This window comes from Formica exsecta, unplaced genomic scaffold, assembly GCF_003651465.1.
Source record: "Formica exsecta isolate Colony F162 unplaced genomic scaffold, ASM365146v1 scaffold614, whole genome shotgun sequence".
Lineage (NCBI taxonomy): Eukaryota > Metazoa > Arthropoda > Insecta > Hymenoptera > Formicidae > Formica > Formica exsecta.
Window position 1 is genome coordinate 813,716 of NW_021853375.1, and position 17,433 is coordinate 831,148.

The 17,433-nt window shown below is 37.1% G+C and overlaps 4 protein-coding genes across 5 annotated transcripts; 2 read left to right on the forward strand and 2 right to left on the reverse strand.

Moving 5' to 3' along the window:
* The first annotated feature begins 1,564 nt into the window (after nucleotides 1-1,564).
* Nucleotides 1,565-3,023, forward strand: LOC115242634 (histone H1E-like). Its single transcript, XM_029819066.1, has one exon. The coding sequence runs from the start codon at nucleotides 1,650-1,652 to the stop codon at nucleotides 2,334-2,336; it is 687 nt and encodes a 228-aa protein (XP_029674926.1). The 5' UTR covers nucleotides 1,565-1,649; the 3' UTR covers nucleotides 2,337-3,023.
* Nucleotides 3,024-7,334: 4,311 nt separating this feature from the next.
* Nucleotides 7,335-15,600, forward strand: LOC115242651. 2 transcript variants are annotated; one of them, XM_029819101.1, is made up of 3 exons: nucleotides 7,335-7,653; nucleotides 10,144-12,292; nucleotides 14,192-15,600. In XM_029819101.1, exon 3 carries the CDS (start codon nucleotides 14,192-14,194, stop codon nucleotides 14,894-14,896), a length of 705 nt encoding a protein of 234 aa, XP_029674961.1. In that variant the 5' UTR covers nucleotides 7,335-7,653; nucleotides 10,144-12,292; the 3' UTR covers nucleotides 14,897-15,600. The 2 variants fall into 2 exon arrangements, with proteins under 2 accessions (XP_029674961.1, XP_029674960.1); XM_029819100.1 differs by having other exon boundaries at nucleotides 7,335-7,642.
* On the reverse strand, nucleotides 12,712-13,658 carry LOC115242616. The gene is made up of 2 exons (XM_029819035.1): nucleotides 13,479-13,658; nucleotides 12,712-13,315 (listed from the first exon to the last, which is right to left on the reverse strand). The coding sequence occupies exons 1-2, from the start codon at nucleotides 13,656-13,658 to the stop codon at nucleotides 13,001-13,003; spliced, it is 495 nt and encodes a 164-aa protein (XP_029674895.1). The 3' UTR covers nucleotides 12,712-13,000.
* Nucleotides 15,018-17,158, reverse strand: LOC115242650. Its single transcript, XM_029819099.1, has 2 exons — nucleotides 16,122-17,158; nucleotides 15,018-15,958 (listed from the first exon to the last, which is right to left on the reverse strand). The coding sequence occupies exons 1-2, from the start codon at nucleotides 16,920-16,922 to the stop codon at nucleotides 15,644-15,646; spliced, it is 1,116 nt and encodes a 371-aa protein (XP_029674959.1). The 5' UTR covers nucleotides 16,923-17,158; the 3' UTR covers nucleotides 15,018-15,643.
* Nucleotides 17,159-17,433: the final 275 nt, after the last annotated feature.

The following is a 17,433-nucleotide window of genomic DNA, read 5'->3' on the forward strand; positions in this document are numbered from 1 at the left end:
TAAAAAATTATATATATATATTTTACGATTGTATATTGAAATATTGGATAAAATTGGAAAGTGGCACAGAAACCTCCTTATTCCCAAAATTACATTAATTATTTATAAGAGAATGATAAAATGATAAGTTATTCCAGACCAACAAACAACGTTAAAACATAGTAAAGATAACATAGTAGTAAGATAAGGCGGAATTAGGTGGCGTACTTTCTTTGAAAACGAATTTTCCTAGTTTTATGATAAAGTTTAAATTATTCATAAATAGATATAAAACATCGCGCATCTCAGTTAAGTGCCTTTCGCGCGACTATGAGTCTTCCGTTAATTTTAAAGCAAAAATGGCTTTTAAGTGATATGCATAATTTGTGTATATATAGAGATTAATTAAATTTTCATTGTACAAAAACAATGAAAAAATACTTTCAAATACAAACATATCCGTAAAACATTATTTTGAAAATGTTCAATTAAATTATGCCGTTGCAAAGAGAAACATTTGACTGACAGGTTACAGATAAATCTTTAAAACGTCGCTCCGACATAAAAATCTAGTATTAGAGATAATATTTTTCGCTTTCAATTTTGTCGACGGATTTTAAGAACATGAATCGAATTACACACTGTCGATCGGCAGTTTTAGGAGGTAAAAGAATCCATCATTTATGAAACCGACAATTTTTCAATCGCGGTTCGGATTTTACGTTCTCTCGGTCGAGACGGATTCGAGGATCAGAAGTGAATCCTGGCATTAATTTCAATCCAGGTTTAGGAATTTTAAGAAAATAGTTATATCATGATCGTTCGTATTTTATCGAATATTATTTTTCATTAATACGACTCGCTATATATTTATTTCGTTATCTTGTCCCTTAGATGGTTTATTATGACAGCAACTGCGTTTAACTGCACGGATGCAATCGACGTTTTACAAGGGATCGTCTCGCGCATATATAGTTTTTTTCGAGGAAATTTCACGATTTTGCATATAATATTACAACGTAATGATATCTGCACTCCTCCCGATCGATAATGACATTTTACACTATTCCATAAAATTGTCTGCAAATGTACTTTGTAATCGGTATTCACATTGTGTTGCGCTAACGCTTGTATTCTGCCACCCACGAAAGTTGGAATATTCAGGGTGAATCTGGTATCACGTCCGATGTAAACAATTTCGATCAGTTAGCACAGCTATCACGACGTTTCATGAACCGCATAAACGCGTCGTGCATCGATAATTGTATTGTTTATTAACTTATTTGGCGAGTTGAATCGACTCTCCCGAATGGATCAGCTGCTCGCGTCGCACGGAACCGGATAAAAATCGATGTATATCGCACGGAAGGCAATGGAAACGCGCATGAAACGAAACTAGCTACTCGCTTCTACGTTTCTGTACACCGACTAAACAACCTTCATTGTGCAAAATATTGTTTAAACAACGAACAATTACCGGGGGCTCTTTCATTCCCAGCGGCATGTTACTCGCAACATTGGGAGGGCCTCTCTCCATGGTCCGCGCTCACAGTACAAGTAGCGCGTCGAACGGCAGTTCGTGAATAGCGTCATCTGTGAGCGTTTAGAACGAAAGTTTATATTTGTACTCTTCGTCTACGAACGTTGTACAATCTCTCGCATATATCGCCATGGAGGATAAGAACGCATCCGGTAATACCGCAGCTGTAGAAAACGCAGCCTCTACTCCAGCAGCGAAGAAAGCTGCCAAATCTAAAGCGGCGAAGGCTCAGCGTCCGAAGTCGACGCATCCGCCGACCGCGGAGATGGTCACGGCCGCCATCAAGGAGCTGAAAGATCGCAAGGGCTCATCCGTGCTGGCCATCAAGAAGTACATCGTCACGACTTACAAGGTCGACGGCGAGAAGTTCGCCCCCTTCATCAAGAGATATCTGAAGGCGGCGGTTACGTCCGGCGCCGTGGTGCAAACCAAGGGAAAGGGCGCATCGGGCTCGTTTAAGCTCGCGACCGCTAAGCCCAGTCCCAAGAGTAAGGTGGTGAAGCGCGTTGTCAAGGAACGAAGCACGGCCACCAAGAAGGTCGCCGAGAAGAAGGTCGCGAAGAAGGCGCCCGCTGCGAGAAAAGTGACCGAGGCTAAGAAAGCGGCCGAGAAGAAGCCGGCAGCGCCGAAGAAGACCGCCAAAACAGCGGCGGCGAAGAAGGTAGAAGCCGCGGCGAAGCAAAAGGCCGCCGCTCAGACGAAAAATCTATCCAAGACCAAGAAGGCTACCAAAGCCCCGGCCGCCAAGACAAAGACCCCCAAGCCGAAAACCACCAAGGCAGCAGCTACCAAGAGTGCTAAGGCAGCGAAGAAATAATTTTCTGATTCTGCTTCTGATACAAACTGGCCCTTTTCAGGGCCCCAAACAATCATACGTTGAAACGAACCTCACTATATATCTATTATAACCTTAATTTTCCCTTCCTTTCGAACCAAATTTTGGAAAAATATTAAATATATTAAATATTTTTTTAGGAAAATATCAAGAAATATTACTATTTTGAAAAAAACTAAATTTTGTCAATTAGTAATGATTGAAACTATACTATTATATCAATTATCTGATTCGCGCAAGTTTTAAAAAAGAATCAAGTTAAAATTAATAATTTTATATTCTGAAGTGGGGGGGCAGTTCGATGATTAATGAAGAGTTTCAGCTTGTATATGAATATTTATAAAACAATTTCATTTAGGATTTCTCAACCATAATCAAGTAGCCTTAAAAAAATAAAAAACTACGCATTTTTAACTTTCGATTAAACTTCTTCGCTTTTAAATAATGTACGGATTAGACATTTAGTTACAATTATGAAATTTATTATTATATTTCTTAGTATTTCAGATGTACTATTTGGATGCCTCTAGTCTCCGAAATACGAAAACCCGGGGTACCCAGACATTCAAGGTAATTGCAAGTAATGGACATGTTGGAACTTGTTGATTACTTGATATCGCTGGCAATAGATAATACGTAAGTATCCACGTATCCAATTAACCATTAACTTATTTTACACGAGCACGGAAAGTCTTAAATGATATTGTATTTTATGATCTTATACGTTACATACATATTCTTTGCTTTTTGTATTTTACTATCTTCCTGTTTGTATCTAATATTTCCATATTCTTATATAAATATTATATTTATTAAATAATATTTTCTCTCATACAGAAACATGATTTAATTGCTCGATATAAATCGTATATTGGAAAAATACTTGCAAATATTCACTCAAATATCGACAGCATTATTTTTTCTATAATTATCTTAAATCTTTCGACAATTAGAAAAATTTTCTTAAAATTCTCTCGGAATTGTATTCAGCTACGCATGTACCTATAAGTTAAACAATGCACTGGGGAATCGAGTAGTAAATACGCAGATAGTTTTCTCTTTTAAATAAATTTCTCATCATTCATGATATCAATAACACGCTAAGAAAGCTTAAAAAGTAAACTGCACATGCACCGTTAAATGTAATAAGTGGCTGATATAACGAGCAGTTTTATACGACGACAAGAATAAAAAAAGGCAGCGAAAGTAATAAACAAAACGTCATGCGGTACGTAATCTTTTTCGAGAAGAGGCTGTAACGAAAATAGCTTCTCGTTTCTTCAAATTCACTTTCCCAAGATTTGAGTAAAAGATTTTTGACGCATTTTCTTTATGGATCAGATTAAGATCACGAAAGACCCTTGGAATAGTGTACAAATGTTTATATCATTCTTATATTTTGTGTCAACTTCTGTTCGTTCTTATATAGTGCCAGAGATCAAACTTCTATCTTATACATTCTAAAAACATCAATGTAAAAATTATCGAAACAGCATTTAAGACTTCTTTGCATAGGTAGTTTAGGTTAACCTAACTCGGATGTTGAAATCTTCCTGAATAATCATTCGTTGTGTGGGCTCTGTTTTTTTTTTTTTTTTTTTTTTTTTATTGAACGAATTAAAAGGTTTATGGGGTATCAAAATGGCACCTAGAGGTATACTTGAAAAATTTTTAAATATTTTAATTATAATAAATATCAAAATATTTATCGTATTACGCTTGATAAGATTGCAATAGATTAGCCATAGTACTTTATCATGATAAGAGATCTTATCTCACCAATACAATTAAATCACGCGTAATCTTTCAAATAATAGTCTCGCCTTTTAATGTTATCGAACATGTTTCGATATAACCGGTATCGCTGTCGTCACATGTCACAATTTATGTTCGTAACTGTGATTAGCAAATCGTATGTTAATTTCGCTGCAAACAATGCAACCACTTGTGGCGAATATCTGACAGATGTAAATGCATCGCTTAATGTGTTGAGAGAACATAATCTATAATGCGACAAAATTTTTTTAGAAAATTAAACAAGAGCTGTTTTATATTTATATAATCAAAAATAGTAATTTCGTTAAAGTGAGAAAACATTAATTTATATAGCATTTTCTTTTGTGTTTTTTTTTTTTTTTTTTTTTTTTTTTTTTAGAATTATTGATCTACATAATCTACAACGTAGATGTAAGAAAGATTAAACCTAACCTAAATTGTTACAACTAAATGATAGTCCATATTAATTGATGTGTTGCGTTTCTTCTCTTTTCGTTATGTGAGAAGTTCAAGTTTCAGAAAGTTTCAGAGATACTATAAGTGCAATATATATCACAAATGATAAATGATTAAATAATATCTTAATAAAATCGAGAAGCAACTTTTATGTATTTTTGATAATCAATTTGCATTTATATAAAACCGAGCTGCACACATACGTAGGATGCCACATTATATATTAAATATTTTATCAACACATTCACACATGTCGGTAAAATCGTTTCTTATTAAAATCAGCTGATAAAAGAACGTAAGAGAGAGAGCGAGCGGGAGAAGAAGTAAAAAGATATTTAATTAAAAATTTAATCAGAGTTATATCAGTATGTACAAGTATAATGCCAGCCTTATTATAACTCTAGATATGTTTGAATGGTGAATTTATTCATTGCAGCAATTGGTACGTGTCAATAATGTTGCAACATGATTGTACCGATATTCCTTTTACTTTTGTAATTTGAATATTTTCACATAGAGGACAGTGCACGGTCGAAGATAAACTCTGAATTGTATCAATAATATGAATTCTGCAGAAGCTGCAGTTTACTTTGCATCACGCTCGTAATGCGGAGTAAGCTAATTATGATTAATGAATGAATCAATGACGGATCAATGAATCGAGAGAGCATCCTAGCCAAGCGTCATCAAGACCGAGTCACAGTCAGATATTAGATGATGTTTTTCGAAATTAATAATTTCAAATCAATTTATTGATTGACTCATGCATAAGAATTGATTAATTATTATTTCATGAAAATATCTTGTATTTAAAGATTTTTTTATTCCAGGAGAGAAAAAATAAGAGAAGTGCTTCTATGAAATTTATTTTATACTTATACGTTTTGTCATATATATATATACACACATACATTTTTTTTTCTCTATCTCTCTCTGTAAAAAGAGAGTAAATAAATTACGATAAAATTAAACAAAGAACTTATTCTGAAAAAATAACTGACTGAAATAAAAATATACGACATAACCGAGTCTATAAAGTGGAATAAATATGTATTAAGGGAGACATCGAATGATGCGGTGTCGTTTCTAAGATAATAAAGTCTTCGGATACGACTCGTGGATGTTTTTCCTAAGAATTTACTCTCGTGTACCATCTGTGAGTCATACGCGCATGAATCTGACATATACTATATTGCCGAAGCGCTACGCGCGTCCAATTACTATGCGCTTCTTCAGCAAATAAGTAAATTCACATCCGAAGGTCATCTTTGTACAAGAGCGATGAACCTCGCTCTCTCTCTCTCTCTCTCTCGTCGGAGAAGCGAACACGTGGCCAGTTAAATCGCTCGATGTGTTCATATCCCGAGATACGCAAATGAATGCGCACGTGTCTTCCCGTCGTGAGTCCGTTTACGACTTCTATTTATAACGCACGATATCGGGTATTGTCGGCTAAAACACATATATAATTGGATTCTTTTGACATATATCTTTCCTCGGAGTTTTCTCCGCGCTAGTCATCAAACAGTCATTATATACCTGTTGGTATTCCATCAGGCGATAATTACATACGTGCATAGTACATGTCTTGGATTTATCTTCGCATATAATGCTCGCACGCGCATAAACGTGCAAATCGGAGCGAGATGTAAATTTAGAAACAATCATGGCATAAATGAGTCGTGCAATTTCCATTCTTTTTATATTTCTCGAATCTAGAATATTCTCGACAAACTTGGTGGAAAAATATAATATTTGGAATCCGAAGATTCAGAGATTGGTAATTTTTAGAAATGAGAGCGCGAGATGCACCCTTTTTTATATATCAAACGATTTTCTAATGAATGCTGCCAAGAAAATTGCATTATTCAATCTTCATCTTTTTTTTCCTTCTTATTTCATTCCCTTTGGGAACATAGGGGGCGTCTACACAGCCTCCTCGAAGGCTGTGCTTTTGTTTCTTGAATCAGGGAGTTTTCGCTATGTAGATGATTGGATCTTCAGTAGCTAGGAATTTAGAGGTGGTAGGAAAAGGGAAAAATGGAAAGCGCGGGCCAGGGTCGAGTCGGGAATCGAACCCGAGACCTCCGGAATGTGAGTCAGGCGCGCTACACACTGAGCCACCGGGGACCAATCAATCTTCATCTAGATATATAAAAATAATTTCCCCCCCTCTCTTTCCTTTTCCGAATATTTTATAAATATAAAAATTAAAAATTTCATATGTGGAGAATGACATTCAGATTTGGGAATTTAACATAGACACAAATCCGAATGGGCTTTGACCGCAATTACGGGAGATCCGAAAAGCGATTCCTTTCATAACACCTTTTTATTTTTTCTTCCCCCGCTATGTTATTAGAAATAATCGATCGTATTTACGCGGGGGAAAACAAATAAAAAATTTAATGAAATTTTCCGCTCGTTGCCCATATCAAACATATTTCTTTATTCAATGTTTACGAGCGCGCGTTAGTCCACGCCGCTCTAAATGCCACTCCCTGCCAGCTGGCCAGGTTCTTTGTTCGCGTCTTCGTTGAGCAAGAGAGCCGAAGAAACGGGCCCGCGCGGAAACCCGTCAATGCCATCGGGTTGACGCACACGCGACGCACACGTGCGCGTGTGTAAGTAACCGGGTGATTTAATGCGGCGGCTGTCCCGGTATTACACACCGCCGTTGCCGGTCTTAAAAGAACCGAAGGAAAGGGAAAGTCCGCCCGGAGACCGTCCGCGAACTTTAACGCTCTCAGTCCACGTAAAGCGAGCGCGCGTCTGCTCGTGTCGCGCGCGGATCAGCCGCAAGTCAGCTGTGATTCGCAGCCACGCTTCGCGAAATAAAATAAAGAAAAAAAAACCGAGAGTGCGTGCATGCGTGCGTGCGTGCGTATGCCAAGGAATTGGCGACGGCACGCGGCGCTTGTTCATGTCCAGTTCATGTTTGGCGCGTCAGCGAAGATGCGTCGCGACGCGAAAGGATAAAGCGCTTTATCTCGACGGGTCCTGATGACGCGATGCAGCCTGCTGCGAGTGTCGTGAAGCCGTCGTGATAGCGGAAGGTAGGGTGGAGGTGCGTAAAAGCACTTATCGCGTACGTCTGGTGTTGCATTCCACCGCCGGTTGATCCCGCGGTTAATTATAATTTTTTTCTTCGTCTTAATTAAGGGGAAAGGATTTGTTAAATAAAGTTGAATTTTTGATAATATTGTTAAGCGTGATCTCCAGATTCTTTCTAGATATATTTGTCTTTATTTGTGTATTTTCGATTCACGAATACTATTTGCGTCAATTGCCACGTATACATTGTCGCGAATAAACGTAGATCGCTTTTGTAACGATTGTGCGATTGTTCTTACTACGCGAAATTATATCATTTCCAATTTCCACCAGGTAACACATACAGTCTTATGACAGACTCGAGGCAAGTAAAAGGAGATTTGACGTAACCGCTTGATGGCAGTAGGAATGTTACTCCACATCTGTGATGTAATCTAATATTTATAAACACGCTCTTCTTCGCAGAAAAATAAATTTGCTATTAGTTAATATTATTTTATAATTTTTTTATTTTGTTTAATACAATTTTATGATGGATAATATATATATATATATAAACAATAATAGATAATATAATGATTAGAGTATAGAGAACAATGTCCTTTTTACTTAATAGCTGTCATTGAATTAAATATACATTAACAGACGAAATGATATAATTACTCGAACGTTAATAAACGCTCTAGTTTTTTCCGAAGAAGTGGCAAGTTTACGTAAATTTACGATTAACTGCGCAAGAAGCAGGCTACTTATCTCGTTACGCTTGATCATTGACATTACGTTGTGCATTTAGATTGCGTTATATGATGACGCTGCGTTGAATACTAGTATTATACGGCTCTTATGCAATCGTGAAAATTTCACTTTTCTCGATGCAATACGTCGAGTCGAGCATATGCGAGCGACCATTCTTGCAATATTACGTACGTACGTCGCAGAGATTGGAATCATTTTTCACATCTAATATTTTCCCATTCTCTTCATTTTTACTTTCTCTCTTTCTCTTTCTCTTTTTTTCAACATAGTTTTGCCTTCTTTGATGTCACGTTGTTACGCAAATTTGTACAACATTCCTGTCATGAGATGAATCTACCACACTATCTTCGATACAAGGACAATCGTGTAGTTTCGACAGAATAAGAGAGGAAAAGAAAGGAATATGGAGGTCGCACAAACTTGCGAGAAAAGAGCAGATCTCTCTCTCACGAATCAGTATACGTGATTTCGTTGAGTTTATTAAGACCCAGATAGCACAAATCTATTCTATAAATTATTTTACCCTTCCTACAATTATTCTTCAGTGAATATTTGAATATTCTAATAAAGTGAAAAAAAATGATCTATAAATTTGCATAGAACTTCAAAATGAGATCGTTTTAAATACAATATTCTAAGAAAATTCATAAAATATTCTTTTAACACGAGAATATTCTCCGAAGATTCATAGATAATTCTGTAATATCCTCAAAATAGTATATTTGATTTAAATAAGAGAGAGAAAGAAAGGAATATAAAGGGGTCGCGCAAACTCACGAGAAAAGAGCAATCTCTCTCACGAACTAATCTATGTGATTTTATTGAATTTATTATAGGACACAGATAGCACAAATCTATTCTATAAACATTTTATAAATATCCTTCAGTAAATATTTGAATATTCTAATAAAGTGAAAAAAACGATTTATGAATCTGCATATAACTTCAAAATGAGACCGTTCTAAATACGATGTTCTAAGAAGATTTATAAAAGATTTTTTTAACACGAGAATATTCTACGAAGATTCATAGATAATTTTGTAAGAATATCATCAAAATAATATATTTGACGCTAAATAGAATAGTCAAAAAATATATTGTACTCTCTAGGGAACATTATACGATAACTCTTCAAGACGCATTAATGTTGTTGACTTACCTATTTGATATTCGTTGCTTTTATTTGAGATGAAAAAATTAAAAAACAGAGAAATATACCAATAGATTATTATATTATACTTCATTCTGTTTGAAAAAGATTTTAGCACAAGGTTACTGCAGAATTAGCACTTTTAAACATTTTGTTGAGTGGCTTTAGTACATCGCTGTTACGTAATTATTACAACTTTGTTGCATAATCAGCAATCGATAAGTAGTGCATTCTCAGGATTGACATAATCATTATTAGCTGGCACATCATTTTCTACTTCTATTTAATTAGATAACTCGTAATGTTTTTGTGCGGCAATGCCGCGCAAAATTTACATTACAAATGTACATAGACGCGTTTTAATTAATGGTCGCTTTAATATTTTGAAAATATAAACACATCATAGGCATTATGTAACATCGTAACCGTTATTTATACGTTTACCTTGGAATTTATACGAGACATTAGCAACGAAAGATGAGCAATGTTACATTACGCTTTTTTTAATATTTCTTTATTTGAATTCTCGATTGTCCCTTTTTTTACAGTGTCTATCATCGAAAAGACTATTAAAGAAATTGTTTTTTATGCTTTCAGCTCGCGCATCACACCTAACGACCATGGTCGGGAAGTGTTTTATTTTCTCAAAACCGGATATCTCGGAAGACTCGCGAGTGCCTCGCTCCCACTCGTGTTTTCATACATTCAATCTCTTGACCGGCGGAGGATCATAATGCTAGAGCCGGTTCTGGGAACGTTGTCGATCTGGTGGTTGGTGGTGTACGCCAACATTCTACTGCTACTGTCGCCCTTGGTGCTGCTGATGGTCGTCTTCCTCCCAAATTTCCCGATTCTGCTGCTGCGGAGAATCTGTTACATACCGATCGAGTCGATCTGACCGAGATCGATCGACATATCACGTTTACGATACGATATACTTTTTATATTATCGCTTACAGTAATACTGTCGAGAATATAATCAAATTAAGTAATATAAACAATTCGAGCCGTTTAGATTTAAGTCGTTCGTAGCGTCATTTTTAAGCGCGAAGAATGTATATGTGCTGATTATTATGGCTAAAAATATTCATGATATGCATGTTACGGTATTGCTGATATGAATCAAGTTCCTTTGCTTATGATCGCGGATTCGACGTCGAAATCAGATGTAAAAATACCTTGTTATTGTATATTGTAGTGCGTTCGTTAAGCTGCGAGTAATGCGAAGTGCGTCACCGCTATGCGCTGGACCAGTGACCCTGTTACTTCCACGTGTGTATGTTGATTCTCAAATGTATCGATTTACCGAACTATAATACGATGTCGCTGAATTCGAATGAGAGACGCTTTTTTCTGCCCCACCTGTCGAACACGCGCGCGTGGAATTCTGAATTCTCTTATTGCGCGATTTACGCAAAAATTCTTTCGCAATCGCCGGCGTTTTGTCTCCCATTCGCCTTTCGCATACGTAAATACGTAACGGAATATATTCATTATACATAAACGAGAGAAATAACAATTGCGGAATTTTATTCGAGGATACACACACACATACACATTAGTATTCGATCGAAAATGTTTTAAGCAGAATTAAATTTCGTTAGCGTAAACAGTATTGTATAAAGCTACAATGCAATAAAAATTAGCATTACACGCTGTGCCGGGAGAGAGAGACAATACGCAATAATTTTCGCAAACATTTTTAAATATCAATTTATATTATATATCTTGCGCTGTGTGTGCGTATATTTTACCTTACATCAAAGCCAAGTGCGCATAGCAATTAAATATCCGTAGTTGGAAAGTGAATTCAAAAAACGAAATATCAAGGCGAACCACTCTGCTTTCCTGGCGAGATTGATGCATTTTATTATCGGATTATTTATGGATTTATAAGTGACAGAGTGCGCGAATGTCAGCTGGAAAGGCTGATGATTAATATGTGTCACCTTGTTCTCCGGTCGAACGCTTCGTCGCTAGGATAACAGCTCGGATCCGCGTGTTAGGAATGATTGACAATTATCCATATATAGGATAAGATATAAGGCTCTTATTTTTTTGCTTGCACATGCTCAAATTTGATCGATAATGATTGATTGATAAATTTCATATTATTTGACATTATGTAAATTTCGTACCGACATATGTAATACCGTTATAATCTGTCACACTACAATTTTTAAAATTTTACTCGTGCGATATGTAATGTATATGAAAAAATTAGGCTTTATTCTTCCTATAATTTTTAGCGTACGATACATTCGAGATCAAAAGTATTAACGCATAAGACACACATAATTACGGCTATAATTATGGCTTATTGACAATATTATATAAGAATAGTATGTCTATTATTCAAGTATCGAATCATCTGCGCGTGTCTACATAACTTTAAAAGTGACACGCGATTTTCCTGGACGTACTTATCTTTGTAAAGAAATCATTCGTGATGGTTCAATGCACTCGATGCACCGTCGAAGGAGACGCGTTGCAAATCGCTGTCCTTCTACAGTTCTACCGGTGATATAGGCTGGTCTCCGAAGTTGGATATTATAGTACTGATCGGAGAGTACTTTCGCCGAGAATCGCCCGTAGTGGGGGAGCCGGGACTTGAACCCTGGAACCCCATGGGCCATATATACTACGGGCTCATGCAGTGCTCTTGCTACTTGTGGTGTCAGTTTCTCGGAGCTCCCCGCTGTACACAGGGAAACGCGCAGGAGAGAAGCTGATAACGCGACGCAAGGTGAGTACAAGCGAGCACTCCGCCTAAGTAGTCCGCGCCGCTCGTAACTTCGACGAAGGTGAACGCGAATCGTGGACTTTATCTCAGAGGTAGGAAGCGATACGTGCGATATAATGCTGCGAAGTATTGATGATTCACATGGTGCAATGCCACGTGGTTGTCGCGTGATCTCGCTCGCGAAATCAATAAACTAAGTCACCAGTTGTTTTTTTTTTTCAATTCTATTCGTTTGATATCTATTTCCTGTTTATTGCGCAAAGAAAATTTTATTTTTAGGACACATATATATATTTCTAATTCGATATGTTTTTAATATAAATTTGCGTATATGTTATTCGCCTATGATTCGATTATGATGAAAAAAGTGGCAAAAGAACCAGAAGTTGAGGAAATATTTCTTTTTGACATATAGAGTGAGAAAGAGAGAGAGAGAGAAATTTCGAATTTTTTGTGATGTATTTTACGTACATGTTTTAGCTTGGTCTTTTTATTTGTGCTTCGATTTTTATTTGTACTCGCTTATTATCATACAGTAAGGCTACAAGATTAAATCTTACCGACATTATATACAACTTATTAATATACATATTTTTTTTATAAAAAATATATAATTTTTTATATTAAAGATTTGTTTCGTACGTATATGATTGGTGTAGAGTGTTATTTGACGAGAGATGAGCCTGTTATCATGGATTTTTCGTATCTCAACTAATTATCGCAATTCTGATCAATCTTTTTGACACCCCAAACCTTTATTATATAGGAAAATCCTTCATTCTCGTAACCTTTTAGCCTAATTTTCACATATTCGTGACCACGTCCGCCGGAATCTAATGTCACCATCGCTCTAGTTTCGTTATATCGCAACGCTTCCACACAAGTGATACAAATAGGACCTTGAATGATTACTTCAAAAAGCGTATCGAGATTCGAGGGACCCTTCAAACCTAGAAGCAAGTTATGTTGATACACGATCTTCCCTTCGCACGTTCCCCAATTTTGATAGTCGCTTCCAGTGGAATTCTGGAAAATAAAACGTGCAATTCGCATATAATATATAATACATAATAAAGTATTATATATATTTAAAAAATCAGTAGAAATGTTGAAATATTAAAATCAAAACATCGAGAACTTGTAAAAATTCTGTATAGTAACGTGTTAAAATTATTGATGTTTAACTTACGTTATTATTCGTGCGATTAGACTTCTGTTCTGTCTCGTGGGTGCAATTTTTAGCGTGTTTGGTGCGCGCTTTTGGCTCAAATGTACCAGACAACGACACGTTCGTGCACGGTGTGGGTGTGACATAATAATCTTTGCAGAGTATTAATTTTTTACATCTTCCACTAAAAATTATGCGCATTCTCGCGTTTGTATTGATTACAAAATATTGATTACAAATATATATATATGGATTCAATATCATTTGGTATACCGTACCGTGGCCTTACAATGCACTACAATGCACTACTATAGCCGTTACTCTGGGAGTTTGAACTTAAAACACGATAGGAATCCGCGCTATAGACGCAATAACTCGATCCCGAGTGCACGCCCTATGAATACGACTGGGGTAATATTCTATGCACGCGTGTTTCGAGTCATTTATATGCGCCGTTTCATGCAAGATGCTTGCGCCAGCACTGTCTTTCCAGAAACGATGATAATATCAGCTATTTCTCTGTAGAAACATGCTTATCTCTTCCTGGTATTGTTCTTCAATTTGCATATTTTTAATTATTTTTTTATTAGAGAACAATGAGACATTGATCTCTAATTCTGCAGCTTTTTTTGCATAAAGAGATTCTTATCGTAAAGTTTTCATTATAAAATTTTGCACTCTTTCTGCTGATATTAAAATAATTTTATCAAAATTAATGGAAACGCTTTTTTTAGATGAAGCTGCTGATCGTGTGCATGTTCATGACCATGGCGGTCGCCGACCCAGGTCTCCTCAGGGTGCCAAAAGTGTACAACGCCGTGATCACGAGCAATCAGAATTTGTCACCGTCGCGGGCGTTTCCGGTGATACAACCGATCATCCATCGAACTGCCGTCGGTTACGTACCGCCCTTCTATTATACTCAAATATCGCCTCATTTCGCCGGACCGGAAGTGCGTTATCCGTCGCTCGGTACCGCCGACGATAAGGTCGCCGGGAACGACCAGGCCTCGTCCTCGACATCCTCGCGTCTGGCCGAGTCGACCAGTTTCGGCGTCGGAAAGGAACGCGACGAAGATGGCGAGAAAGACGATCCGAAGAACAGCGATCCCTCGAAGAACTCCCCGAAGAACCCCCCGAAGAAGGATGAGCAAGTGCCGTTGAGCTTCTACCCAAACTATCAGTCTCTTTATTACGAGCCGTACATCTACACGTACAACGGCTTTAATCCGCATCTTGTGCCCGGCACTTATTACGTCGATTACCAGCCTTACGGCTCCCTGGAACCGATCCCGGCGACTACGCCGAGGAACATCGATTCCGGCCATTTGTTACCGAGCTTCGGCGACGAGAAGAGAGATCGGACGAGGAACGATAAAGAGAAAATACCGAACGTGCCGCCTCCGCCTCTTCCAACATCCGTGCCGAAGAAATCTTGAGCCGTAAAGATGAGAATATTCCAAATTGAATCGTGATAAGACGATAAGAGGGAGAAACCTCGCGAAATTTATGAATATTATATAAACGCGATTAGCTATGTCAATATTTAGACAATCATCATTTTTCTTCCTTTTTTTATCTTTTTTTTTTTTTCTAAGATAAAGAGGTATTTGTTGTTACGTATTAAAGAATAATTAATGCGGAATGTCGCGTTGAAGTAGTTGTGCAATCAATTGATATTTAGTACATTAGTCACGCTATTGAACTTTGACTGCAATTAATCTTGAAGTAATCTCCAATCTTTTCACATGACGCACGTTGTCCGAGAGTTGAAGGATTTTATCTGTGTTAATATTATTGTTTATGTTAATGTTGAATTAATAATAGAATAATTAGAGATTATTTTTATAATATATTTACATAAATATCTTTTTTATATAAGAGATATAGAGTGAGAAAGAGAGAGAGAGAGAAATTTCGAATTTTTTGTGATGTATTTTACGTACATGTTTTAGCTTGGTCTTTTTATTTGTGCTTCGATTTTTATTTGTACTCGCTTATTATCATACAGTAAGGCTACAAGATTAAATCTTACCGACATTATATACAACTTATTAATATACATATTTTTTTTATAAAAAATATATAATTTTTTATATTAAAGATTTGTTTCGTACGTATATGATTGGTGTAGAGTGTTATTTGACGAGAGATGAGCCTGTTATCATGGATTTTTCGTATCTCAACTAATTATCGCAATTCTGATCAATCTTTTTGACACCCCAAACCTTTATTATATAGGAAAATCCTTCATTCTCGTAACCTTTTAGCCTAATTTTCACATATTCGTGACCACGTCCGCCGGAATCTAATGTCACCATCGCTCTAGTTTCGTTATATCGCAACGCTTCCACACAAGTGATACAAATAGGACCTTGAATGATTACTTCAAAAAGCGTATCGAGATTCGAGGGACCCTTCAAACCTAGAAGCAAGTTATGTTGATACACGATCTTCCCTTCGCACGTTCCCCAATTTTGATAGTCGCTTCCAGTGGAATTCTGGAAAATAAAACGTGCAATTCGCATATAATATATAATACATAATAAAGTATTATATATATTTAAAAAATCAGTAGAAATGTTGAAATATTAAAATCAAAACATCGAGAGCTTGTAAAAATTCTGTATAGTAACGTGTTAAAATTATTGATGTTTAACTTACGTTATTATTCGTGCGATTAGACTTCTGTTCTGTCTCGTGGGTGCAATTTTTAGCGTGTTTGGTGCGCGCTTTTGGCTCAAATGTACCAGACAACGACACGTTCGTGCACGGTGTGGGTGTGACATAATAATCCAAAGCGTTTCTCTCAATGCTACTGTTTCTCGTTTGCGACAAATTCGCGTCGAATTTGAAGCCAAGGTTGATCTTCGGCGCGATATCTCGTCGAATGTCCGGTTCGATCGATATCCCCTTGTTCCACGATTCGTTGCTGTATATCGGCTCGATTCTTATATACGGATAGCGAAAAGTCGCGGTATCTTTCGAATCCTTGTTGGGATACTCGTGTCCGAGACTAAGGAGAGTAGCGTTCCTCGTCACCGGCTGATGCTGCGACGCGACGTCGTTAAGTTTCGATCCCGAGATGCTGCCCGTTCGATTAGCGTATCGCGCGTTTATCTCACGCTGTCGCGCGTAGTATCTTTCCATGACAGCTCTACGCTCCGCGTAATAATCGCTCGCGTTTCTTCGCGTGGTATAATCACCGACGTAGTTTCTTCTCGTTCTGCTCAAATAATTCGACGGAATCCTGATTCGCGTACGCGTGCCATTGGATGATGCACTGTATGCGACCTCATCCTCGCGATTCTTGTATATCACTTTTACCAGCGCCGGTTTGGTCCTGGACAGCTGTTGACGCAGAGCTTTCGTCGTGGGCCCGCTTCGTGGCTTTACAGACGCCGATATGCTTGCGAGGAGAACGAGTACCGCGATCATCCATAGCGTTCCACGACGAACGATCATCCTCGTGTCATCGATGTCAATGCAATGGCGCGGCTACGAGGAGATCGGTGCACTGATGCATCTGAAAACGTCTCGTCATCTTTGATTCCGCTCTATCGCGGATTCTCGGGGTAAGGGACCTCGGCGTTCCTTTGCGAGGAAGATAAATCCATTTATCGGTTTTAAGTTATTGTCGTTACCACCCCGCTGTTTCAGAGTGATACCGAATCATAATTGGACTCTCTTGTTCTATAAATATAGCCCTTCCATTTTCTCACAAACAGCTCTTTACAAATAACAAAAAATTTACAAAAAATTTGCAGAAAGGAAAAGGATGTTTGATAAAAATTCCAGGATGTCATTAGTAAAACGTATTAAAGTTTTGATTTATTATCGCATCTTATTCTTATAAAATTTTTAACTTTACATTTTTTATTTTTGATAATTTTAATTAACAATTCTTAACTGCTTCCAAATTTTTGAACGGTAATATATACATATATATATGAGAAAAAATATTTTTTAACGTCTT